The sequence below is a fragment of the Chiloscyllium plagiosum genome, unplaced genomic scaffold (assembly GCF_037043375.1).
Source record: "Chiloscyllium plagiosum isolate Xiang-an unplaced genomic scaffold, Cpla_swu_hap1 HiC_scaffold_39, whole genome shotgun sequence".
NCBI lineage: Eukaryota > Metazoa > Chordata > Chondrichthyes > Orectolobiformes > Hemiscylliidae > Chiloscyllium > Chiloscyllium plagiosum.
In genome coordinates, this window is record NW_028270177.1 from 16,211,419 (window position 1) to 16,238,598 (window position 27,180).

The following is a 27,180-nucleotide window of genomic DNA, read 5'->3' on the forward strand; positions in this document are numbered from 1 at the left end:
GTGTGTGTGTGTGGAGGAGGAGGGGGGTGGATCTGCTTACGCCGTGTTGTCCAATGCTCATCTATCACAGCGTGTCAGCATCCCGCGCTCTCCCTCTCGCTCACACAAACACACTCTCTCTCTGGAGAGAGGCCACCATCCGGGGGGGGGGGGGGGACTGCAGTCACCTTATTGCTGCCTCCGGCCACAGAGCTGCTCTCTCTTTCTCTCTCATACACATGCATGCATACAAACAAACATACATACTGTCGGGGCTCCCCATGTGCACTCGCCTGAATCCACAGGTCAGCGAGCTCCGCTCTTTATTTATATCGAGGGCTGAAAGGGAACAAACAGCGCAGAGCTCTGCCGTGGATAGAGTCAACTTCACCCGGGGCCACTTTGACATCCAGGGTCACAAACTCGGGCTGAGTGCCCGGGGCAGGAAGGAAGGATATCGTCTCTCATTCATCACAACCCCCACTTCCAAACCCCAGAAAGTTATTAGGCAGGCTTAAAGTTACAGTTTTGTCAGGATGCATTTACAATTAGAACGACGTCTTCAAGCTCCAGTGTATGTATATGTGTCTAGTGATGTGTACTTGGCACTTTGGAATGTAAAAGTAGACCGAATAAAGCGTTATATAAACGCAAATTGTTTTCTATGAATCCAGAGGGAGGTTGTGGTCTACTTTGTTTTAAAAATCTCTCTCTGAGACACTGTAAGGCAGGAGTATCAAGATAACTCTCAACTGAAGGGTAAAGCTGTGGTCTTTCTTATGACAACAGTCCGAGTATTTTACACACGGAATGGAACTTTTCAAACTCCGCGGAACACAATTACCTCCATTAAAAACAAAAGATGTTCCACGCGTGTTAATGAGCCTTATTCTGTTCTCCCAGTGTTCCGAAATGTCTCTTTTTGCTGTGATATTCCCCTCCAGGGCATGTTGTGAACTTTCAAATCCGCATCGATATCGGAAGCAGTGACTTGAAGTATCTAGAGGGGCAACCAGCGAATTTCAATTGTACGACTATTTTAAGGCAGTGCCTGGGAGAGGGATTTGTCGGCATTCCGCTACTTGTTATTAAAACACTTGTACTGGGCCTGAAAAAAGAATTCTGTAATGATTGAACGGGATGGGGGTGGGGGGCATTTGGCCGTCATACCCATGCTGGCCCACTTCCCCCACCTTTTCCCCAAAGCCCTGCAATTGCTTTCTTCATTGGCTACATCTCCAATGCTAATTCTGAAAGTTCCGATTAACCCTGTCTTCACAGGTTATATGAAAGGATGGACATGGGACTTACAGGATTTGTGATGTTGTCTTATAAATAAAATTGAATCGTATATATTATTACAATAAATCAGCTTTCTGCCCTTGCTCTCATGCTATTACTAATGGATTTGTTCAGAGAACAAACAATCCCAATTTGAAAAAAATCATTCACAGGATGAAGTCATCGCTGTCTCCGTCAGCTTTTATTGCCCGTCCCTAATTGCTCAGAGAACAATTGAGAGTCAACCACATTGCCATCCTTACCTGGTCTAGCCTCGGTGTGACTCCAGACCCACAGCAGTTTCCTTCCCTAAAGGACATTAGTGAACCAGACGGGTTTTCATAACAATCGACAATGGATTAGACTCTTAATTCCAGATTATTTTTTACAACTGTCGGGGAGGTAATGGCCTACTGGTATTATCGCTGGACTGTTAACCCAGAGACCTGGATAATGTTGTGGGGACATGCGTTCAAATTCCACCACGACAGGTGGAATTTGAATTCAATTTAAAAATCATAGATTAAATAGAATAGTTCACTAGCTGCTTAAATCCAATGAGGATTATATTAGTGGTACAGTAAAACACGAACAATGCACTTGAATTCCAATTTAATGCCAGTGATGTGGTAAAACTACTATAGTAGTAGTCCAAGGGTCTGAACTCCAAAGAAACCAGTTCAAATCCCTTCATAGCAGCTGGTGAAATTTAAATTCAATTAGTTAACAAAATCTGGAATAAAAAGTCTGGTCTCAGTGATGGTGACCATGAAACAATCATCGATTCTTATAGAAACTCAACTGAGCCATGATGCCCTTTAGGTAAGAAAATTTGCCATCTGGCCTGTCACGTTGAGACAACATATTGCTGATTTTTAATTGCTCTCTGAAGTGTCTAGCAATTGCTGAGTGGATGATCTATCTCTGCTTCCACCTGAGGTCACCTGTATTACAGGTGTCAATCTTCAGCTGATTCAACTCACTCCATCTGATATTGAGAAATAGCTGATTGCACTAGATGTAGCAAAAGATATAGGTTCTGATAACATTCCCATTATAGTGCTGAAACTTGTACCCCACAACTAATTGCACCCAAGCCAAAGTGTTCCTACAACAGCTACAACACTGGAGGTTATTTAATAAAGTGGGACATTATCCACTAATATCCTGTCCATGAGACATAAGGTCCAAACCAAATCTGAATAACTGCTCTATCCATAACAATGCCATTAGTGACATTTACTCAGCAATAACATGTTCACCGATATTCAGTTTGGGTTCTGCCAGGACCACTTTCCTTCAGATGTCATTATAACTTTCATCTAAATATGGATAAAAGAGCTGAATTTCACAAGTGACATCAAGATAATATTTGATTACTTTTCTAGTCTAATAAATAATGAGGCTATACAGCATGCTGGAGTTCTTAAGTGGGCACCTGAACGCCTGACTCCCCAAAGTCTGCCCATCAACTATATCAGCAGTGGTGATGCAATAATTCACACTTCAACACCACTCAAGAAGCTTGACACAATCCAAGACAAAGCAGTCCATTTGATCAACATCTCAGCCATGACCTTCACCATACCTTCCCTTCACTACCAACACAATGGTAGGAGCTACACTGTTTACAAGATGGACTACAGCAATTCTCCAGGGTCTTTTGATTACACCTTTCAAAAGCTCAATTTCCATCACTCACAAGGAAAACAGCAGTAATCAAAAGGAAACCCCATCATTTGGAAATTTCCTCAAAGTCAGACACCATTTTGACTTAGATTTATGTTACCATTCCTTCAAAGTGGCTGAGTCAAAATCATCCAACTTCCATACTAACAATACTGTTGGGTATACCTACTGTACAAGAATCATAGTGGTAGAAAGTGAGGACTGCAGATCAGAGTCGAGTGTGTGGTCCTGGAAAAACACAGCAGGTCAGGCAGCATCCAAGGAGCAGGAGAATCAACATTTCGGGCATAAACCCTTCATCAGGGTTCCGTCCCTGCAGAATCAGTCAGCTCCGTAGGCAGGCACGGAGGAAAGAGATGTGGCTGTGGTAGCAAGTCTACTTCAGGATGTGGCTGAAGAGTTTCAGGGCAGAGGAGATGACCTGGGGGATCCAGTGAGAAAGAGAGGAGAATTTCAAGGTAGGCATCCCTAGAAGTGGCTTTGCAGTAAAGTTAGAATCATCCAGGAGAAAATGAGGACTACAGATGCTGGAGATCAGAGTCAAGAATGTGGTGCTGGAAAAGCACAGCAGGAAAATCAACATTTTGGGCATAAGCTCTTCATCAGGAATCATAGTGGTTCAAGAATGTGGCTCATCACTATATTAGGTAATGGGCGATGATTACCTAATCAAATGTAACTTGGCAATAAATACCAGCCTTTGTTCCCATCCTATTTAAAAAAAACTCATTGAGATACATTTATTGTCAATTTTTGCTTTTCTGGAGCAGTTTTATAACATGGATTTGGACTAATTTGCGCTTGGATTAAGACTATTAATGCAGGATCTTTTCAAGCAGAAGGGAGGTATTTGCCCCATCTAGCAATGCTGCATGTGCAAAGAGTTTCATTCATCCTACTGCTTGTTGAGGAGGAACTTTATGTTGGCTGGACTGGAGTTAAACTTCCAGATGTTATCTGGCACATCAATACTGTCTTTTCTATTACTCTACAACCACTTGATGGATGTCTATCCTCAAAAACTGTGAATGGAGGGGCATGGTGCTGATGTCAAGACAGTGTATTTCTAAATCCGCAGTTATATTCGAGGTTCGTCATTGTGTTACCAGCATTCATTGTAATTCCATTATGAGTGCCTTTCAAGATGTTGGGAGCTTGGTTCATTCATTTTTTAGTTAATTTTCTTCAATACATTCACTTCTGCAATTGTATCACCACAATGTGTTTTCAGACCTGAATTGTTCGATCCCAGTTAGGCCAAATATATCAGTGCAAAAGATAGGCATCATTTGTTTCTTTAAATACAGCAGTAGATGCATGGTTTTACAGGGGATAACAGGGCCAAATTAATTTCTATTAATATTTATTGAAATATCCTTCAGACGAGGCAACTTGACCACTCCTATTGATAACATTCACATCAACTGGACACTTGATTTACCACCAAATAGATCCAAACTTTTTTTTGTCAATTCAGCCTCAAAACCACGTGAAAAAGAGATTGCAGAAGGAATATGCACCAAGATCTCTCAAATTCATAATTGGAGATGATGATGATATGGTCTTTTTTAGTACAAGATTGTGTATATAGAGGAGTACTGGCATCAAAAGAGTTCAAATTTATCCTACTTGCAACTTTGGACTGATGTACTGAAATTTCTACCACAGCTCCATAGTATTGACTCTGAGCTGAGTGACAAAATACAACCACTGTAGTTTGCAGCACTTAAGACAACTCCATAGTTTCATCCATAAAGTTATGTTTTTGTGCATGCTCACTTATTAAAATGACTCCCTCCTCAGTCACAATATGACCGATCAATGTACTTAATCAATGTACAACTTAATTTTTTCAGACCTCAAATGCATGTCTGGTGCAAAAGATGAAGCAGTCTATATGGGCTGTGTTGAAAAGACACATGGGAGTTTAAGATACACCCATAAATAGCTGACCCTGCATGGTGAACAACAACAAATGAATGAAATATAAAGCTTGTTTCAAGTTTAAAATTGTAAAATTAACTAAGTCTTCAAATAATTGTGCCACAGGAAAGGTCTGTAGAGATTGGGTAATTGAGAATATTCAAGACTGAGATTTTTAATCAGCAAGGGAATCAAGGGTTATGGGGAAAAGGCACAAAAATAGTCTTGGGAATTAACAAATCAGCCACAATTGAATGGCAGAGCAGAATTGAATGGCCTACATCTTCTCTGATGACTTACACTCTTGTGGATGACTTGGAAACCTAAAGTACTAAACCTGATTCAGCTTGGCATCCTTTCAAAGAGCCAAAGTGACTCAATGAGTTAATTAACTATGTCGAATGTTGAAGGCATTTAATGGAAGGGTTTTTAAAAACTTTGATTGTAGTTAAAATAACCTTTGTACAGTTACATTTTATTGACTACATTGTCATGTTGATTTAATATGAATTACTGGTGTCATGATCTTATTTCAAATTTCAAGAAGGCAACCAACAGTTTTATCGTTGGTATAAGTCAACACCATTTTTGGAGAGATTGAGGTTTAATGTTTGCATGCCAACTGCTTTGTATCTGTACAACTAAGATAATGGGATTCAGAAAACTTAAAGGCACGTCAGTCCTAGTTCTGGCATTAATAAAGGTATTTTTTCTTTTAAACACTAAATACATGGTCTTTTCCCACCTAGTAAGAAAAACTGGACTTTGAGAAATTACACTGGTCTTGTGTATGTACACAATTTCCATGAGGTGAACAGGCCATGCATACCTACTGGTTGATTGATCCATCTCCGTTAACAGAATCATGTCAATCATCTACAGTGAAGCATGTACGCTTGAGTAATAATTCTAACATAAGTTATCTCAGATTGGCAAGACGTAAGTGGGCTGGATTATGCTCAAAGTCCATTGAGACATTCTGCACCTGGAAGTCTTTGTGCAAAGTAACTGTTGGCTAGTCATTCAGATATTGAGGGAAATGCATTCCCATGTTCCATTTTTGATATGCCTTATTGATTTGGAGGTGTCTTCTTCAGAATTATTAATTTGTCAGGAACTTATTTCTTGACTAATAGAAGTTTTCAGAATCATTCATTTTTTGAGCCTTTGCATCTGCTAGGGAGAATATAGTTAGATCATTGTTCAAGGTTCATGCTCTTTGTTTACCCTCTTCTCATCTTAACAAGAAATAGAACAATTACAGCTAAAACTTATTTAGTCTGCCTGTGCACAAAACCACAATTTAAATAAGTTAGCTTATGTCTGGTAAACCTTTATATAGAAATGCATATCTCCAGGATCATTTTGTGGACAGTTGCAGTGTCATAAACAACTTTATTTATCATATTCAGGATTACAATGAACAAATATGAATTTTATGTCTTGCTTGGAACTCAGAAGATTTAAACTACATGATCTTGAATTAGGCTGGTAGTAGTAAACTAATTCGTATTTGCCCAAAAATTATGGGATGGTGGGATCCAGATCAGTACAGGGGGGCTTTTTCCTCTCATTCAGTAACCCGGACATCATCTCGTACTTTTAGGTTAACTACAGCCATAATGAATTCCTTTAACATTCCTTAATCCGATTTAGCTACAGTTTTAGAGCAGCACTTACAAACGGACAAGTGTGAATTTTAGAGTCATAGAGATGTACAGCACGGAAATAGACCCTTTGGTCCAACTCGTCCATGCTGACCAGATATCCTAACCTAATCTACTCCCATTTGCCAGCACTTGGTGTCCTCAGTGAATGAAGTTATTGAACATATAGATAGCATTATTCTGTGAGATCACATCCACCAGATACTACAATAAGACTTTTTGTATCTCTCTTTTGTAAACATTGATATGAAATAAAGTTCAAACAAAATATTTGTATGGATATAGTGTTTTATCTCCCATAAACTATCTTCAAGAATCCTGAATTAAATCATTCTCAAACTGCAACACCTGAATATTCTGCACATCTAAATACTTCCATTTTAGAAAAGAAATCAAAATCCTCAAGTCAGAATGGGATACAATGCCCTAGGGTACAAAACCAAGGGAATAGATCAATGAACCTTATTTTAAGAGTTAGAATTTCCACTGGGCAACTGGTATTTCTATAGCATTTCTGCAAATTTCCCACCTACCTTATAACATTAAGGAGGAGGCAATTGCCTCTATGTTTGGAGACAGAAGCTTGAAATCCCCCTTGAAATGGGCACCCTCGATTATGAACAGAAACAAACTCATTAATCTTGGGATATTCCAAAACAGGTACAGATCCTTGGATTCTAAACAACTATATTTATGTAAATTTAAATCAAACAACTAGTGGAATATTTTACATCTGAAGACTTACCATGTTCCATGCAGAAAATACTCGACACTATTAGTTGATTGAGCTAAAAGAAAATCCACTTGAAGTTCTGAGTTTAACCAATCAATACATTCCATAGCCTAAATATCACTGCTCTGGCTATCCATTAAACCAGCCACAAATTTTTATTGTTAATCTCGACTATTTGTGTCAGGAAATAGTGCAAACATAAAAAAAGTGTAGAAATAGAAATAATAGACAAATACAAGTTGTGCTTTTGCAGTAAGGATTTTATTATTAATGCATGTATTAGTGTATATTTTCTAATCTATGCTCTGTTATGAGGTTTGCCTTCACCTTCTCCAAAGTGCCATTCTGTTCACTTGCATATAGATTTCACCCTTAGAACTGTTAAAGGAACCTTTTCAATAACAAAAGCATTTTTTTTTCCACAAGCAGAATTGAGATGAATGGGCAAACATAAAATGCCATTCTCAAGGTGCAGTGAAGGCATTGAACAGTTTGCAACAAAATAACTAGTTATTTTTAATGAAGTATGCTGGGTAGCACATAGTTGAATATGCTATGCGTGTAAAAGATAAACAGCTTCTCTGCACTGCTATCAGAACCCGTAAATAGATAATACTCGTGCAAACATTTTTATGCAAGTAGAGAATCATAATGAATCAGAGTTTGGTTATACCACACAGTTACTATAGAGGGATGCCTTATTTGGAACTAGACAGACTGAAAGATCAAGAGCATGAGCGTGAAAACTTGTTTGCTTACTACATAAAGAAATTTGAACATGTTAGTGCATGATTTAACATCGTAAAAGTAAGGTACAACTGAAGATGCTGACATCAGTTAACTCAAATATTCCAACCTTGAAAAAATTTACATACAGCAAGGACTGTTACAACATACAATGTATTACATTATTTTCTAAAGTATTGGAAGATAGTACACTTAACCTTGAAGAAATGAAACTAATTTATCCAAATGGAACTCTAGTTTCCCTCTAATATTAACTATACTAACTTTAAAAAAACCCTTTTTAGCTTAAATTTGTAAATCTCAAAACAAACCAAATATTACAATTATATTATTAGGACTTGTAGACTTACTGATTTGCAAATTAGGGTCAAGGTAAATAGAAACATTTTGGATCTTGATCACAACAGCAGCAATGAAGTGTATACAACTGTATAGTAGGAATTTTACAATACATTAATCCCACAAAGAAAAACTGTTCTAACAGTGTCTCAATCTTTTATCATAATGCAATAATACTCTTAAATAGATAATACATCAGTAACAGTTTTTGTACAAGTCACAAAATTAGTGGACAGAGGATGGAAAGCAAAAAACAATACGCAAGGATACAATTTTACAATTCAGTTATTCACATTTCTAAAATGATTTGAGAGTTTAGTATGCATATATATGGTATGGAGAAAGCCATATACTTCACTTCAAACACTTTAACCAGAAATTCGCACACTAAGTTTTGAAAATGATAAATGAACATTTCTCAGTCATCTTGGCTCACTTATACACAAAATAAAGCACATTTTAACATTATTTCACAAGTCTCTTAGATGTTAAAATTTTAACAAGCAATCAGAATAATAAATAGGCCCTCAGTAGTTGTGCAATCAACTTAGTTTTTTCAGCAAGCACAGCAGTAAATTGATAGTTCTAAAGTAAAAACTAAGTAGGACTGCCTAATGTTTTTTGTACCACAATTATAAATGCAGTATCCACATATAAAATGTAACTTTAGTAAACCAAGTCCAGAGAATTAAGATTGCAGTCAGCGGATGAGCTGACATTACTTCAATAAAGGTAGATAATAGTGTTGCAGAACTCTCAAGTAGTTTTAGCCTTGTTTATCCACTTCCACTTTCATAAAATTAGAAAACGGACAGTCAAAATGGCTGGATTTAACAGTTCCATTACATTTTATAATAGTAGTTGCAAATTTTTCTGTATGTAAATAATAATGAGGCATATTGCAACAGCACCAAATAAAAAGAATGTAGTTACACTGCATGTACTAATCTGAGATTGGTATGTATTTGAAGTCTGCAGTGATCAGATATATCATTGTTTATTTTGTTTTTGGTGTGTATGTTCACAACAGACAATAGTGCTGTGGCACTTGCATGCCAGAACCTCCACATATGCAGCATTTTTACCAGTCAGCAATGCAAAATGGCAAAATGTAAAACAAGTGTGGTTAAAGTGAAGCTAATCTGTTTATGTAAACATTATTCAGCACGAGAGTTAATTCAAAAATAGTTCTCCAATCTCTGCATTACACTTAGAGCTCATGATACACTCAGGCAATAAAGTATCCCAGTATGCAGGGCTTCACCTATTCAATCTAGCTAACAATGCACTAAGTGTGCAACAGAAGGAAGATGAAATGATGTCTTCTAGCTTTAATACAATGGGGAATCAGATACTGCTATAATACTACGTTTGGATTAGTGCACACTAGAAATAACTTTAAATCAATGCAGGAATAGCTGCATAAGCAATGTCCACATATCTCTGCATAAACAAAATCTGCTTCTCCTCCCAGTACCACCTCCCTTTTATTCTGGCTCTTAAAATAAACATTTTTCAAATTAAACAGCAAATCCTGATGTCAGCAACTGGGGACTGATTTGAGCATTACAGTGCCTAACATTATGAGAGAACTGAACATTCACAAGATCACTGAAGTGCTCCTTGTCTTAACAATAGCCTCTACTGATGTTAAAGCAATCTATCTCATGCTGTCAGGCTCAGTGACTACTCCAAGCTAATACCCTTAATGAGGCCATCAACTCATCATTAGAACAGAAATACCTTTATATTCCTGTTAATGTTGAGAATACACTCAAAAAAAGGATGTTAGAAGATACCCATAGATGACTAATTTGCAAAGGAGGTGTTGTTGGCAAGAATGGCTCTTTTCATGACAGGTTGAACTATTTATATAATTAGTGCGGGAGAAAATTTAATGAAGTCTAAATGCTGTAATCCATTTGGTTCAACATATTCTCATCAAATTCATAAGAGACAAAGTTGCATAACACAAAGTTGCCACATTAATATGACAATACATGCTTGATTTACAGACAGCCAGGTCAAATTATTGAGGATAAGGTCTCAATATCTCATGTACATCATTCAAATAGGTTATTTTCTGGTCTTCACCTGCAGACTGCCAGTGAAAAAGGTGTGCTGGACTCCAAAGTCATCATCTGATCTTGTAACAGATTCAATTCGTAGTCAGAAGTACAAGCGCAGATGAAAATGTTTGAAAATGGTTAAGCAACCATTATTACACATGTTTTAAAAGTACAGAATACAAATAAAGTCAGCTACTGAAAAATGTATCATTCACTCCATAAATTATTTCTATAAAACAGGTCTCCAGCCTGCATTATCCAGATATAAAAAAACTCTGCTCCTGTGACTTTTTAAAAATGGCACTACAGACAGAAATCCATGAACATTTGCAGTTTATAATTTTCTGCTTGCAATTACACAATATTCAAGAGTCCAACATTATCTGGATAAGTCAAAGGTAAACCCAAATAAATTGCTGTGCCATTGCCAATAAAAAAGCTGTCTGTTTAACGAAGAAGTCTGTCAGGTTTGAAATGGTGAAGGGTTGCTCTTCAAGTTCCAAAGTCATAAGATTAGTTTCCCATTTTCTTCTTGGGATTTGCCATTGCACAAGCAGCCAGTTGCAATCCAGTAAATAATTTTTGTACGATAGGAGAAGAGAAACTGTTCTCATTTGAGGTAGTGTGTGTTGATGTTACATAGATTATGATATTGCAAGTCAACCTACCTTCATGGGAGAAAAGCATTACTGTGTCTGTTTTTGAGAATTTTCACTACCAAGTTATAGTTCTGTTATTCGCTCTGCAGTACCGCCCTCTGTAGGAATGCCCTAAATTTATGACATTAAAGTAGAATGTTTTTGGCCAAGTGAGCCTTGCTCATTGGCAACAGCAAGAACCAATTTGATATCTGAAACTGGTAACTTCAGACTGCTGTGAATGTTAGTCTAGTTATATGCTGCAGGAACTAATACTGCACTTAACTGAAGTCCCTCATCCCTGGTAGCATTCTAATAAATCTTTTCTGCATTCTCTCTAAGATATTGGGTCCTCCCTAAAGTGCCATGTTGAAGCACAGAGTCAAGATAGATGTTTTAATGCAATGCAGCAACCATGATCGAATGTGAAATTAGATGACCAATGTCTTGATTTCCATAAATCTATGCCCCATACATTGTGACTGGAGTTATTAATGGCTCAATGGAGCAGGAAACCACTTGGGGATAGATGAATGTAAATAAATAACAAAATAACACCATTCACACAATCTTCTGTAATTTGTATCCATTTAGTGTCATTTCATTTAGCTGGCGTTATAATCTCAGTATTCAGAATTACTAGTTCAGCAGAAGCTAATAGTTCAGAAGCAACACTGTTAGGTGAGGAAGATGTCAAGTATGTCTGACTACATCAGCTATTATCCCAAACCAAAACCTAATTAGCAGTGGCATCCACGTCTACACTTATTCAAAAAGCAGTGACTGTTAAAGGCTTTAATTTACCAGAGTGACTGGGCCAGAGATCTGCAACCAAATTCTACAATAGGTGTGGCAATATCTCTTGTGTTGTAAAAATTACAACAATACTAAATTATGTTCAGTAGGACTCTTTCAAGCTGCCACTAACAATATGCACAAATAGACAACAAAACATATATGCATGATTTGAAATTCACAGTTAATAACCTTTCCCAAGGCAAGAGACTTCAGGATCAGGGTTGAGTGGCCAATTTTAGAGTCACTGGTGCCTTGAAAATTAGTTTTCACTAACTTTCCAAGATACTTTAAAGTAGGGCAGAATATGCAAGAAATACCACTGAATGTACATATTACTTGTAATTAGCATTTCTGCTATGTTCTTCTGCTGGACCTCAAAGATATGTGTGCAGCAGAGGCCTTTGGAAGTGGAAGTCAATAATGTGCACACAACCACACAACTGAAAGGAAATGTTGCTTGTAATCCTGAACTCTATTATACATGTCAAGGTAATTTACATTACCAAAATTAAGACTTTAAAGCTAGACTAAGTGGCCCCTGGCAATCAACAATCCTCTGGCATCTCCTGAATATAAATATAACAGGTATATTCAGCAATACAGTGACTATCAGCAGACTGGTGGGCACATTGATTGGTTAATATGTTAATAGGAGCTGTTGGCTATTCAATGGTCCTTGTCTTCTTTAGCATCAGATGTCTATCCCAATCTCCTTGATAAATTGAAGCCTTTAACAGTCACTGTTTTTTGAATTAGTGACAGTAAGCCACTGTTGAAACAGTCTGATTTGCAGACAATTTCTTGTCAACTATGTATACCTTGAAGAGACTTGGGAGAACTTTGATGTGCTAAGGTACTTAGAGACAATGCAGAGGTCCACTCCAGCCATGTCATTACAACTGTTTCGTGGCCACTAATCAGTGTAAACGCAGATTCAATAGTCCATGATATGCTAAGTCCACTTTTACCTAGAAATTAAAAACCATTTTGTTGAGGTCAGAAGCAATAGGCCAATTCTAAATGTCTGCCTCAACCATTTTAAGTAACTGCCTCAGCGTCCTATTACCCGTAAGTTTCTGGACACGGATGGACACAATTGGTGATGGCCTGTACAAATTTTTCAATAATGTTGTATACATTAACTCTTCCAAGCAAGCTGCCGTCTGTAACACATTTGGCAAAGCACCCAATTCCCACAACATATCCTTAATACTACAAAAACATCCTTCATTTAAGGACAGATCCAATACCAACCTGACCTTATTACCTGAGATGCAACATGAGGTGCCCAGCTGAACAACATATATATTCCACATACAAGGCACTATTCGCATGTCAGAGTGTCACGATTCACCCAGTGCATTCTCCCCTATTTCATTATTTCCAGCATGGATGCATCCCTCCTAGGGCTTTGGAGGGAGAAAGAAAAAGTAAATAATAATGGATATGAAAGAGTACTATAACAAAAGAGGTTAGAAGTTATAGTTGTTGAGATTAATTAAGACTACATTCATGTGGTTACACCCACATGTCATTAGTGAAACACGAGATTAGAGGTAGTTTTTGAGCTGAGCACTTTTAAGGACATGAGTGAAGGATTAGAATGCAAAAAGCAGCCCTTAGCCTCATAAATATTCATAACATGGTTGGGAAAACTGTTAGGACAGTGAGAGGATGGACCATTCGAAGTGCCTTACAAGTTTGTACAGCATTAAAAGGTTAGATGGTGAATTTTCCAATCTCGGCTAGCACAGAAAGGTCTGTGAAATTATCTTACAGTATTCCAGCTGTGTACAATGGACGAGGCATTCATGTTGGTAGCCTTCGTTCATTCTCCCAGCATGATCTTTTTTTGGGAGGGGGTGGGGCTTACGCTGCAAAGGGTTAGCCACATCCTTTGTTATACATCCTTAAGAGTTTCATTTCAATCTTCTAACTGGAGAAACAAACCACTCATCATTTCTGCTTGTTCCAGAAATGTTTTAAGCAGAAATTTGCTTCTTTGCCAACTCTGAAAATCTCACTCCTTGTCTTTTAAATTGCTCCACTTGAAAATTTGCAATGACAACATTTCTCACTCCTCAATGGGTAAAATCTCAAGATATTTAGCAATTGCCTCTCTTTACAATTAGGCTGATTGTAGAATTTCCTATTGACTCAGTACACAACATGTACAACAGATGTAATATTCTCATTACTTACTGAGCTTACAACTGACAGTGAAATCTAGATTTATCAATCTTGGCATGAAAACAATTAACTGCCTTCCCTTGCTTGAGGATATAATCTTGAACGTAACAGGCAGAATGACCAGCTTAGTGTTTCCTTTTTCAGAAACTGAAAAAGCTGTCAAGGTATAGTTTTCCCAGATTGTTTAAAACAGACCACAAATTGAGTGTAAAAAAAGGTGCTGTTGAGCAAGCAGGGAAAAACTTAGCAGATGGAATATAATGTTCAAAAATAAGAGGTTATGCACTTTGGCAAGAAAAATACAGCTACTAAGTATTATTTAAATGGAGAGAGACTGAACAGACTAACAGAAGGATTTGGGTGTTCTGAGTATAAATCACAAAAAGCTAGCATCCAAGCTCTGCAGGTAATTCAGTGGGAAAGCAGATGAATATTCCATTTTTTTAATAATAAATGGAGTATAAAAATAGGGAAATCCTGCTGAAACTATTGCAGACTATAACTGGAGTACTGTGAAAAGTTTTGGTCCTCTTTTCTGAAGAAAGATATACTTATATAGGATACAGGTTCTGAGTACGTTATCCCAAAAGGGAGATCTTTCCTTTACTTCAAATTAAGGAGCTAAACTAACCAAGACGTTGAGATAGGAGAGCAGATCAATCATGATACTGGATTCTCTAAGGGTAATGGAATAACCACAAGCGGTAGAAGAAATTTAAAGGCTACAAGAGGAACATCTCGGATTATTTCCTGGCAGTGTTGTTACTAGATCTCATGCCTATTGAATTAGATAGGAAGAAAAGGAGTCTATGAATTAGAGAGATGATTCAGAAATTCAGATATTAGACTCTGGTTTTGAAAATTTAACTAAAACTGAAGGTGAAAAGAATGAGGTTGATATATTTAATCTATCTTCTTTAATACAAATTGCAACAAACTAATTTGGAATTAAGAGTTTTCCCAAAAAAACCTACAGAGAAATTGGATCAGCTACAACACCAGAGGGTTATTATTTGAAAAACAAGAAATACTAATAGTGAAATGGAGAACTTTAATGAAACATTAACTGCTGTTTAACTTTTCAAATACTTCTTAGCCAATTGCATGTTTTGGTCAGTTTTGGACATGATGTGAGAGGACCACATAAATTGATTAAATAAAAACTGAAAAACCAAACTGTGTGACTGTGCTTTCAATCCATGTTTCGGACTTCAGAGGAAAACTGACCACAACATGTGATTGGCTAAGAAGTATTTGAAAAGTTAAACAGCAGTGGCCAAAGTTTGAAATACTACTGCTGGAGATGAGATATTGTAGTTACTTATGACTAAAGAACGTCTAAAAGAAAGATTTACAGAACATTACCAAGTCAAAAAGCAACTCTATTATGTGAATTATGAAGTGAGTAGTCGGAAAGGTGAAAGAATTAGCAGGTGTGTCATGTCAACATGTTGAAAATATGTTACAACAGGGATGATATTCAAGAAAAATGTGTATTTATGGCAACGAAAGAAGGAATGAAATAGAAATATCAGAACAATTAGAGAATGAATGAGAAATTGAAAATCCAAAAATTGACCCTCCACCAGTTTGGAAAACATGGAGGTGTTTAAAAGATTACCCAGCATATGTTATCTTCCAGAAAACTATTGAAGTGACTTATGAATGCTATTAAAGAATTATGAATTAATTTTTCAGAATTTTCCAGGAAAAACGGTTTTGGCTACTCATGATGTTTACATGGAAGATCTTTTTCCTTCAACACATCAATTTTACAGACTCAAACAAGAGATTAGCTCAAGTGAAGGAAGTGATTAGGCTCATGATGGACAATTCCATTTTTGAACCAAGTCATCATAGTGGGAGCTCACCCATCATGGTGTCAAAACCAGATAGGTCACAAAGTTTCTATATTGTTTATTACAAAGTCAACGTGATAACATATCCTATTCAGAAATTGGAGAACTGCATTGAACACATTGGCCCGTGCAATTTGACAAGTCCCAATGACTGCTGGAGTCTAAGTAATATCAACTTTATCAATGCAAAGTCATGTTGTTTGGAATGAAAATTATTCTAGCAACATTTGAACGGCTAACCAATAAAGTTATTGAAGGACTATTTTACTGTGTTGTTTAGATTAATACTTTGTTTGATTATGGCTGAACATTTTGACCATTTGACAGAGCTATTTATAGGCTACGAGAAGCCAATTTGGTTATCAATCTGGCAAAAGGTGAATTTGCCGAGGCAAAGGTGTCTTATTTGGGCTGCACTATGGGATATGGCCAAGTAACACATAGGTAAAAGTACTGGCTATTTTGGACTTTTTCATGCCTAGGACAGCACACAAAATTTTGCGTTATCTTCTATTATAAGTTTGCTCCGAACTTCACTGCCATTGCACGTTTAACAGACTTATTAAAAAAAGATTAAAAATTAGAACGGATGCAAGAGTATCACAGTGCCTTTGAACACTAAAACTTGTACTCACATAACAAAGATGCTGCTTCTCATTTTGAGAGGTGATTCAACCCACCTGTTGATGTCAGCAGCACTGCTGGTAGGTGCAGTTTTATTGCAAGATGACAAGATCAACCTGTCAGTAATTTTACAAAGAAACTAACCACCTGCGCGCAAAAATATTGTGCAGTGGAGAAGACAACATTGAGGTTTGTGCTCATTGTACATCATTTTGAGATTCACACATCAACAATACGGAAGAAACTGTTAATTATACAAATCAAAATCCTTTAATTTTCTTAGTAAAGCTTTGTGACATAAATTTGAAAGTCATTCATGTGCCTGAAAAAGATGCTTTGTCGAGAGCACGAGAAAGACACTGAGGGATGTGGTCCCAAAGAACTAATGCAAAGTTGCTGTTTAACTCACTATGTTTAATCTCAACATGGTACTATTGTTAGTGTTAACGAATGAGTACTGAAAGTGCGTCCTAAACATACATTCCCATTCTTCCTTGAGGGTAGGCATGATTATGATGTGGATCAGTGGTGCTGGAAGAGCACAGCAATTCAGGCAGCATCCGACAAGCAGCAAAATCGACATTTCGGGCAAAAGCCCTTAATCAGGAATTAGGATGTGTCTTTATTTATATTTGAATAATTTATGTTGGATTATTTGAATTTTGAACCTGCAACATAGAAGTTTTCTGTGCATCTGAAGAGATTCAATGATTAATTTGTAAGTATTACTTAGCCATGGTAATTTTTAAAGAAACATCCAGAGAGATAGTTCATAGAAATTAATAGGAATCTACTTACATTGGGAGAGTTTACGAGTGAATAAATTGAACAGTATAGTTACATTAGGTCTTTAGATAGAAGATTTTATAAGTTTTGGGAGACTTAGGATAAGCATCCATAGCATTGATTTTATATGGTTTTTATCTCACTTTGGGCCAATTTGCAGAAGTCTTGGCTGAAATTGGATGCATAAAACAGTTGCTTGAGAAATGGAGGTAGTTGAGCATGATTAAGAAATCTCAGTGTAAGAAGTTTAAATGTTCCAGACAAAAAGGATTTGGTTAAAATTTCTAAGGGGTTAAGGTGAGAAAGTCTAAGCTCAGTTGCATGTAGACTCTAGAAGGAGGCTATTAGGTTCTCAAACAGGGCATTGAAGTCACAGTTCAATTATGACTAATAGATGTAAAATTGAAGGAAATTGAAAGTACCATGAAGGAATGTTTAAGGGATTAGAGGGGTTGTATTTTAGCACATGTTTTGATATCTTTATGATATATTCAAATAGAGTTTCTTTCGTGACCACGGATTCTCCTGTCTGTCTCTCTCACAATTGAATCTCCAATCAGTATTGCTCTCCAATTGTCCCCCCTTCCCTTCTGACCCACAGAGTCAGGCTGAGTGTCAGAAAAATGGCCACTATGACTTTTCCCTCACAAGTCATACCTCACAAACATTACTGAATTCTTTGAGGATATGACAAAACACATTGATGAAGGTAGAACAGTGGATGTGGTGTACATGGATTTTAGCAAGGCATTTGAGAAGGTTCTATGGTAGGCTCATTCAGAAAGTAAGGAAGCATGGGATACAGGGAAACCTGTCTGTCTGGATACAAAATTGGCTAGCCCATAGAAAGTATTCAGCCTGGTGCTCAGTGATCAGTGGTGTTCCGCAGGGATGAGTTCTGGGATCTCTGCTCTTTGTGATTTTTATAAATAACTTGGATAAGGAAGTGGAAAGGTGGGTTAATAAGCTTGCTGATGACATGAAGGTCAGAGGAGTTGTGGATAGTGTGGAGGGCTGTTGTAGGTTGCAATGAGACAATGACAGGATGCAGAACTGGGCTGATAAGTGACAATGGACTTCAAACTGGAAAAGTGTGAAGTCATTCCCTTTAGAAGGTTGAATTTGAATGCAGAATAAAGAGTTAAAGGCAGGATTCTTGGTAATGTGGAGGAACAGAGGGATTTTGGGGTCCACATCCATAGATCCTGCAAAGTTGTCACCCAGCTTGATAGGGTTGTTAAGAATGCATATAGTGTGTCGGCTTTCATGAGCAGGGGGATTTAGTTTAAGAGCCATGAGGTTATGCTGCAGCTCTATAGAGCCCTGGGTTAGACCACTCTTGGAATACTGTATTCAGTTCTGGTCGCCTCATTATAGGAAACGTGTGGAAATTTGAGAGAGGGTGCAGAGGAGATTTATCAGAATGCTGCCTGGACTAGAGGGCATGTCTTATGAAGAAAGGTTGAGGGAGATAGGGCTTTTCTCATTGGAGCAAAGGATGAGAGGTGACTTGATAGAGGTGTACAAGATGTTGAGAAACACAGAGTGGACAGCCAGAGAATTTTTTTCCCATAGTGGTAATGTCGATCATGAAGGGGGATAATTCAAAGGTAATTGGAGGAAGGTTTAGGGGAGGTATCAGAGCTAGGTTCTTTACTCAGAGTGCTAGGTGCATGGAATACACTACCAGCAGTGGTAGTACAATCAGATACATTAGGGACATTTAAGCGACTCTTGGATAAGCACATGGAAGTTAGTACAATGAAGGATGTGCAAGTTATTCTGATCTCAGAGTAGGATAGAAGGCCAGAATAACAGAACGCCGAAGGGCCTCTATTGTGCTGTACTAGTCAATGCTCTTTGTTTTTGTTCATTTTGTTTGCATAATAAATATCTTGTTTTATTGTTAAACCTAAATATGCAATATTTTGTGTGCTTGTGTTTCAGTGAAAGACCATCTTGCTAAAAACAAAACATGATCTATCAAGCCAGGTTTCGACCTGGGACTGGATTTGCCCAGTAACAACATCAACTGCGATAATGACAGACTTCAGTACAAGACTTTTAGAATACTCTGTACAATTCTGGTTGCCCTTATATAGAATTTTTAAACTTGAGAGGGTGCAGGAAAGATTTACAAGGATATTACTGGGACTGGAGAGTTCAGTTATAGGGAGAGGCTGAATAGGCTTTTTTCCCTTGAGGTTGCAGGCTGAAGGGTGATTTTACAGAGGTTTGCAAAATCATGACATAGATAGGGTGAATAGACAAGATCTTTTCCTAGGGTAGGCGGAGCCCAAAATTAGACAGCATAGGTTTAAAGTGATTGGGGAAGGATTTAAAAAGGGACCTGAGGGGTAACTTTTTCAGCCAGAAGGAGGTGCGTGTATGGAATGAGCTGCCAGAGGTAGTGGAGAAGGCAGGTACAAGTACAACATTTAAGAGGCATCTGGATGGGTAAATTAATAGGAAGTGTTTACATTCCATGGATATGGGCCAAATCTTGGCAAATGGGATTAGGTTAGATTGGGATATGTGGTCAGCATGGACAAGGTGTCTGTTTCCATGCTGTATGACTCTACGAATCTGTAACACAGAAGACTTAGAAAAGTCTTATTTGAAACAATATTCATGTTATTTTCTACTAGGCGAATTTTTATTGTTATTCTAAGAAAATGCTTTCCACGAAATGAGGAAATGATAGATTCATTTCACATCAAATTAGCTAAAGGGCAGTTTAAATGCATATAAGTGTTGTGCAAAAATGTTTTTGATAACTCAATCAAATAAATTCTTTGTAGTACGACGTTTCTGGATAAGATACCTAACAATTATGCTCAATAAATCTGAAATAAAATGCAAGAAACAGCTTCTATTTACTCATGTGATCAGAGTTCCAATCTACTGATTAAACTCAGCCAATCAGCCAGAATGTTCCTTTACAATTGCACCATTTACACGTGTAAACAATACTAAAACTGTCTTGCTATAACTTTGGAATGAGTTTGTCCCCTCAATATGAACTAAAAGAAAACATTCATGTGAAAGAATGCTTTGCCAGCACTTAAGAGACTAAAGGACTTTCGAGTTGTTGCAAGTTAAACTTTGATATCAAGCAAACACTCGATAACCATAGGATATACATTAGAGCCTTTTAAAGGAAGATTCTGGGAATGCTGCTCCATGTGGTTGAATCCAATTTGGGATATTTTATCTAGGTCTAGGACCTGGATCCGTGAATGTGAGATTTTAAAAAAGTAACTAGGTGTACTGGATTATAAAATAATGAGAATTTTCATCAATTTCTGACAGGAACAGCCTTGTTAAAGGGGGATCTTGGTCACCAGTGTTTTAGGATACCGTAGAGTTCCAAATAAAAAATAATGATTAGAATTTGGTGTGTAATTTTCAGAATAAAACAGGTGCAAAACATAATTGTGTGTGGTAACCTGTGCCCCATCTGTGCAAGCATTAGTCCTGATGCCAAATCAATGGGACTATTTCTGAGCATCCCTTGAAATCAAAAGGCCTTACCTTTGCTAAATTCCCCACGACTAATATCCTGGAGGTTACAATTGTCTTCAACTGGACCAGCAATATAAATAAGGTGGCCACAAGAATAGTTAGAGGCTGGGAATTCAGCGAGTAACTTGCCTCCTGACGTCTCAAAGCCATCATCGACAAGGCATAAGTCCAAGAAAGTGAAAGAACAGTCTCCACTTGTCTGGATGAATACAGCTCCTACAACACTTAAACTCAGTACCATCCTAAACAAAGCAAATCATTTTATTGGCACACTCTCACATGGACTCCTGCCATCACCACTGCACTATGGGTGCAGTACATACTGTACCACCTTCTACAAGATGACTGCAGAAGTTCATCATGGCTCCTGTGACTATGTTCTAGTCCAGAGACTTCTATCTAGAATAACAAGGGCAGCAGATGCATGGAATGAAACCACGTACAAATTACTTTCTGATTCATGCACCATATTGACCTGAAACCATACTGCTGTTCCTCAGAGTCACTGGGTCAAAATCTTGGAACTCCTTGCCCAACAACAATGTAGGTGTACCTAATCCAGAAAGACTGCAGTACCAATGAAATGGCTTGTTTTGATCTGGATGGTGCTGAGTTTTTTTTTGAAAGTACTGTTGGAACTGGTTCACCTTTTCAAAGACAATTTGGGATCAGCAATAAATGCTGACTAGCCAGCATCCCTCCTATCCCTGTGAATGAATTCAAATATCCTACACAGACATCAAAGCAGGCACCAGACCCCTTGAATAAGTAAATTATGAAAAAAAAACTTCTATAGGACACTTTCCACAATCTAGTCACTTCAAAAGCCTGACAGACCTTGCTGATTTAATTTCTTTTTAGTGGCCTCTGTCACCACTAATCAAATGAGTTCTTCAATGTTTTTTCTCTTCAGAACTGTGCTCAACCATATCCACAGGAGTCACAACCAGAACTCCCACATTCCTTGCTTCAAAATCAGTTTACAAGAATATCAACAGTGTCAAGGAATGTGGTCCAAACTGATTTCCATGTAACAATGGACTTGCATCCAGTGCCAACAATTCACTAATTTCTACCTACCTGAAAGAGAATGGATATGGACCAATTTGAACCCCCATTGTCCCATTTTTCTTCACAATTAATTGTGACAATAATGCTGCAGTCCTCAGATAGTTATGTTTGTCCTGTACCTAATGATTCTCAAGACTAGTACTAGCTAACAAACCAGCTAGCTTGTTGACAGAATTGTTATAAACCATCACATTCCTTTAACCCAAAAGCATTTTACAATGGACTGAAGAAAGAATTTCTCCATAAGTATTCTCAATTACCAGGAAAGCAGAATCTGTACCCATGAGCTCCTATAACAAGGTGAACTGGTCTCTTCCAAGCTGGAAAAAAATCATATTGAAAGAAAAGTTAAAGGTGTGACAAGGAAAATGTATAAGTGAAATTTGTATCTGATCGAGGTTACTCAATCTAAATGCAAATCAAAATGGTTTCAAGGACAAGCTTAAAGTTGCAATTGTTGCACATGAAACTACTAGACAATGACTGCAGACTTTGAACATTTCCAATGTGCGTTCTTTAAAGCACAGTACTAGTTATACAGTTTATTTGTATTCACTGATTTCGCACATTATCTAAAATGATTAATGAACAATTCTACTGGCTTGATACTAACACAATGATTAGTAATCTTAAGAAACAATTAAAAGTATTAGGAGCTATGACCAAAACAGAACTGAAACTGTTTGGCATACAAAAATCCTGGTAAATGCAATTCATTCCATAGCATTTGGATAATTATACCAACGATACATTTCCACTAAAAGATTGGTACAAAATAACATATTGCTGCAAAATTGCACAATGCAGTTTTTTGCATTTACGGGTTCATATAGAGAACCAATCACAGTTATGGCATCATGAGGCAAAAACAAGTCAATGAAGGCAGAATTGTAGAAATACATTGGGCATTTTTGTCTAGGTTCATTAGATAAGGGATTGTCTTATGAGGAGAGACTGAGGAAACTGGGCCTGCGTTTTCTACAGTTTCAAAGAATGAGATGATTGCAATGAAATGTACTGAATTCTTCTGATGAGATGTACATAGGATGTCTACTCTTCCTGGTGAACCTGGAGCCAAGGGGGATAGTGTTAATTGGCCTACTCCTTGTTAGAAGATTGAGACAAGGAGGAATTTCTTCATTGAGGTTGGTGAATCTTTGGATGTCATTACTCCAGAGGACGGTGAAAGCTCAGTCATTGATTTCTGGATATTAATGACATCAAGAAAAATGAAGATAGTGTAGCAAAGTGGCATAAAGATAGTTGATCAGCCATGATCTAAGGGAACAGCAGAGTGGGCTCAACAAGTAGATTGAGCTAGTCCTATTCCTATAACAGCAACCATTCTATAGCATTAGGCAAAAGCGTAATAAATGTTTCCTTACTGTCAAAGAAATGTGTACAATAATGGGTCTCCAAAGATCGGCAAAAAGAATCTTACAAAATGCAGATTTTTCCACTCATTCAAAATTAAAAATGAATTCACTGGTTTCTTTAATTTTAATTGAACTATTACAACTGCCAAACGAGGTGGTCCAATTAATTCATTGCATCCGGAATCAAAAGCTATTAAATTGCACATAAGGATGTGCCATTATACCCTGATCAGGCATAATCTTCATTTTGCAGTTAAGAGATGGGAGTGGGAGTCTAAAATTATGGGGCTGGAAGAGCCAGCAGGTCAGGCAGCAGCCCAGGAGGAAAGTCAACGTTTCGGGATAAGCCATTCTTGTTGCACTTTTCCAGCGCCACACTTTTCGACTGACCTCCAACATCTGCAGTCCTCACTTTATCCCAGTTAAGAGATGGTGACGGGTTCAAATTAAGGCTTAAACTTCAGATTTAAATATTCTCCCTCATCAGACTTCTTGCAGATTTTTAAAAATTCTTGATAAATTATCAAAATATTAATTACTGGCAGTTTTGGAGCTGTCCTGACATAGATTCAGTGAAAACACTAATTGCTTCTCTTTCCCTGGAGTTTCTGCTCAAGCAATGGCATCTGATTGGCAGAAATACAGAAGAATATTCCTAATGTGTGTGTCACAGATTTGCCGGCTATAATGCAGCTCCAACAAGATACAAACGCATCTTCAAGCCAAATTCACCAATTAGAAGATGAAATACCAGCAATAGCTACAATTTGGCATCACTTTCTTGGAAAAAGGTAACATTCAACATATTTATATCTGAAGTCTTTCTCATAATTACGCAATATCTAGACATGTGATTTTATTTTTAGATTTGACAGATATAGTGGAGCCCTGAATGAAAAGGTGCATGTGCATCTGTTCCTTACATTTAGTTTTGTTTTAGTATTTCATCAAGCACTGGTTGTTTTAAATCATTCCAGTTAGAAACAGGAAAATGCCATTTTGAAACCTGTGCAAAGTTAATAAAAATAAAATGGCTGTAACAACTACAGAACTAATGCAGCACAATACTACTCAATATTTTAACAGATATGAGGTAGTTCTGTTGTATTGAAGAAAAGTGAGAGTACTGTAAATGCTACTCGAAAACACAGTTCCACTTTGTAACATTAAATAAGGGAAATTCCTGTCAAAAAATAAAAAAAAGGTTATTCCATCATAGAGGAGCATGTACTTAAAATATTAGATACCGAAACCTAGTAACTGATCTCAGGCTCTTCATTGACTCAGTAATGTGCAAGAATCCTTACTAGATGTGATAATAGGCACTCGCAGAGTGTGCAGTTGTAGGATACACCCCAATATTTGTGCAAGTTAGTATTGTGTTGATGATTATGGACACAAGTCTTTCTCAGAGACTGAGGTAGTAGAGATAGTGGAGGCAATAAAGTGATGAGCAACATCATCCCCATCTGTGAGCAGAGTCTGGCATCTAGAAGGTCGAGTTTCTGCATTTTTCAGGCATGAGGATTCTGAGTTTATGTTTTTTAAAGTAAAACCATTAATTGAACTTTTCCAATCCTGAATGCTCTCAAAACTATTAGTGAGCCCATGCGATTCAACAGTCTTCATCATGCTACTTTTAGTTTTAGAATGCAATGATAAGTTGCCTTGAATATCGGTGATATCCCTGTGTTTTTCTGCATCACTGCAATTCATCCTTTCATTTGCAACACGAGACAAAGAATCCTTGCAAATCTCACGAGAGTGACTATCCTTCTCAGGCAAAACAAGAGCACATTGGTTTTGAAGATCCTCATTCCAATCTTCAGCTGGTTTAACAGCAGTGCACTCACTCTCAATGTTTTCCTTTTTCTTCCCGTTTTCAGTAGATAACACAGGAATATTCTCACTGTGAAGATTTTCTGTAGATGAAACTGAGATGGACTTAAGTTGTAGATCTTCCTTACTCTGCCAGTCTCGGTCCTCACAAGTAGAGTTTCTTTCTGATGCTGACAATTCAGAATGAACGATGACTTCAGCTTCAATACGATTCACATCTGAAAGCTGGTGTTTGTTCCTTTCTGCACCCTGTTTGAAAATTTTAGAAAATAAATTAATTTACTGTGTGCATTTCTTCAATCCCTATCGGAAAGGTTCAAATTCTTATTTAAGCAACATCATGCTCTGTAATTGGATAACTTACCTGACACATGGTATGACTGAATATGACAGCCTACACCAAATTCACAAACTTCAATAAATATCTATATATACAGCAGTTCCACAAACAATGAAAATATCAATACTGAATGACAATGTGTCACTTTCTCCAGTAATATCGTTAATACACCAAATTGAAAGTGGCTGAATACTAACATAGTAATTGTTAGATTAAAAAAGACCCAAGTCCATTTGGTTCACCTTCTACTAGCCTGGTACTTGCAATTGCTAACAAATCACTACACAATCAGTCTTGATTCAATTAGTTCACAACCAAACATGAGGTGAAGCAAACATCAGTACCTGAAAGCTTTGGGAACCAAAAATTTAAAGTTATTGGTTCATTCCAAAAAGAAAAACCTAAATATTCAAAGCAAGAGTTTACACATCACCTAATCTTTGATAACTGTGTATTTACTTGCAGCAAGTTCCGTTCACTTGTTATTCTGGTGATTTCTTGCCCACGTAATGTTCTCACTAAACTGGGAACTTAAATCAAGTATGCCTGGATTAAAGCTAGTACATTAAATCCAAGCCTAAACTACAACAGAAGAGATCCATTCAGATACTATCAAATTGAAGGAATCTGTGCATTTTGCACAGATTCAATGCTTTTTGCAGATTATGAAGCAGCCATGTACACTGATGATACCCAACTCTATTTCAACATCACCTCTCAGCTCCTCTGTCTGTAAATTATCAGACCAGTTGTCAGAAATGCAGTAGGGATCAACAGAAATTTCTACCAATTAAAACTGAAGGTTGAATACACAGACTTTACTTCCCACCACAAACTCAGGTTCCCTAGCAACTGATTCCATGCCTCTCCACAGCAACTGTTTGAGGTTCAATCATAATTCACAAACCTACTGTCATATATAACTCCAAGTTGAGTTTCTGATCATATATTTACACTATGACTAAGTCTACTAAATCCACCTTTGTTACATTGCCCACCTAAATTTTTCTGTTGCTGAAACCTTCATCATATTTGTGTTACCTCTAGACTTAGCAATTCTAGACAACCCAGTGCATTTTGTCCTCCATATACTTTACTTCATCCAACTCTTTGGTGGCTGTGTCTTAACTTGCATCAAGCAACAATCAATCACTCACCATCCTTTGCTCGTCCATATGGTTCCCACTAATGCAACATCCCAATTTTTAATATCTAATCCTTGTTTTCAAATCCTTCTGTAGCCTTACTACTACCTGTGTCTGTAATTGCCTTTAACTCCATACACATCCAAAATATCTGCATGCTTATAATTCTCGCATCTTGAGCATCTATGATTTTAATTTCTCTTCAGTTATGAACACCTTAAGTTCTGGAACTCCCCCCATAAACTTCTAAATCTTTCATTTTTCCTTCAAGATAGTCCTTAAGCTTACCTCTTTGCCCAAACATTTGCTCATCCATCTGAATATTACTTTCTGTACTGGTGGAAAATCTTATTTTATAAGAAAGGAAGCAATCCAAGGTGATTTATTAGAGTAAAGGTACTACATAAATACAATTGGTTATGCTTCATTTACTCTGTATTTGCTAACTTCATATCTAGAAGGCATATTACTGAGTATTGGTGGTACTATACAAGCGAAACAACATCGCTTTTCATGCCTTTGTTTCCTTGCCTCAAATGACAACCGATGTGGTAGTTTTTGC

General features: G+C 37.3%; 1 protein-coding gene across 2 annotated transcripts in view; it reads right to left on the reverse strand.

Annotated features, from left to right (window-relative positions):
* Positions 1 to 7,517: 7,517 nt before the first annotated feature.
* The window catches only part of igdcc4 (immunoglobulin superfamily, DCC subclass, member 4), a 160,121-nt gene continuing 140,458 nt past the window's right edge, over positions 7,518 to 27,180 (reverse strand). For both annotated transcript variants that reach the window (XM_043677316.2, XM_043677318.2), the window contains one exon: positions 7,518 to 25,382. In XM_043677316.2, coding sequence (XP_043533251.2) covers positions 24,684 to 25,382 — 699 coding nt within the window. In that variant the 3' untranslated portion in view covers positions 7,518 to 24,683. The remainder of the gene's footprint in view (positions 25,383 to 27,180) is intronic.